Source organism: Galdieria sulphuraria (genome assembly GCF_000341285.1).
Source record: "Galdieria sulphuraria unplaced genomic scaffold scaf_97, whole genome shotgun sequence".
Lineage (NCBI taxonomy): Eukaryota > Rhodophyta > Bangiophyceae > Galdieriales > Galdieriaceae > Galdieria > Galdieria sulphuraria.
The window spans coordinates 10,319-11,013 of record NW_005178378.1 but is presented as its reverse complement, the minus strand read 5'-3'; the positions used below and the strand labels follow the sequence as shown (position 1 = coordinate 11,013).

The 695-nt window shown below is 45.6% G+C and overlaps 1 protein-coding gene across 1 annotated transcript; it reads right to left on the bottom strand.

Moving 5' to 3' along the window:
* On the bottom strand, positions 1-483 carry Gasu_61620 (uncharacterized protein). The gene has a single exon (XM_005702656.1). It carries the CDS (start codon positions 388-390, stop codon positions 7-9), a length of 384 nt encoding a protein of 127 aa, XP_005702713.1. The 5' UTR covers positions 391-483; the 3' UTR covers positions 1-6.
* Positions 484-695: the final 212 nt, after the last annotated feature.

Genomic DNA, 695 nt, shown 5'->3' with positions numbered 1-695 from the left:
GCCATTCTACCCTGCATCCATAATGGCAATTTTCAAATCAACCCAATCGCCTTTGGGTTGCCCCCTCTTCAATTTCCTCGCACTCTTTTCCCCACTCATTTTCCCCCATCGCAATTTCCCCACTCTTTCCCATTTCCAATTACCCATTCTTTCCCAGCCCGCCACAATGGCAATTTTAAAATCACGATCACCTTTGTGGTTGGCCCAAATTGGCCCCTTTCCCCACCCAGTTTCCCCCATCGCAATTTCCCCTCCCATCTCCAAATGGGCCCATTCTTCCCCAGCCCACCACAATGGCAATTTCAAATCACGATCACCTTGGGGTCGGCCCCAATTGGCCCCTTTCCCCACCCATTTTCCCCATCGCAATTTCCCCACTCTCTCCCCCATTTCCGATTACCCATTCTTTCTTACCCCACACACCCAGAATGGCAATTATCAAATCAAAATTGCGCGGGCCCATTTACAATCGGCCACTCTTTTCAAATTGCCCATCTTTTTTCCCATTCGCAGAAAAATCAGTAAAAAGTGTGTATATTGGTGCTTAACATATCACGCAGAATCAGACCCAACGGAAACAACGAAATCTTCATTTTTGCAGTATACCAATATGATTCAACATTGGGTCAATTGTAGAAACAATGGATTCAAATGAGTTTCGGTCAACGATCTGTTTAGAATTTGAAAGTGAGTTG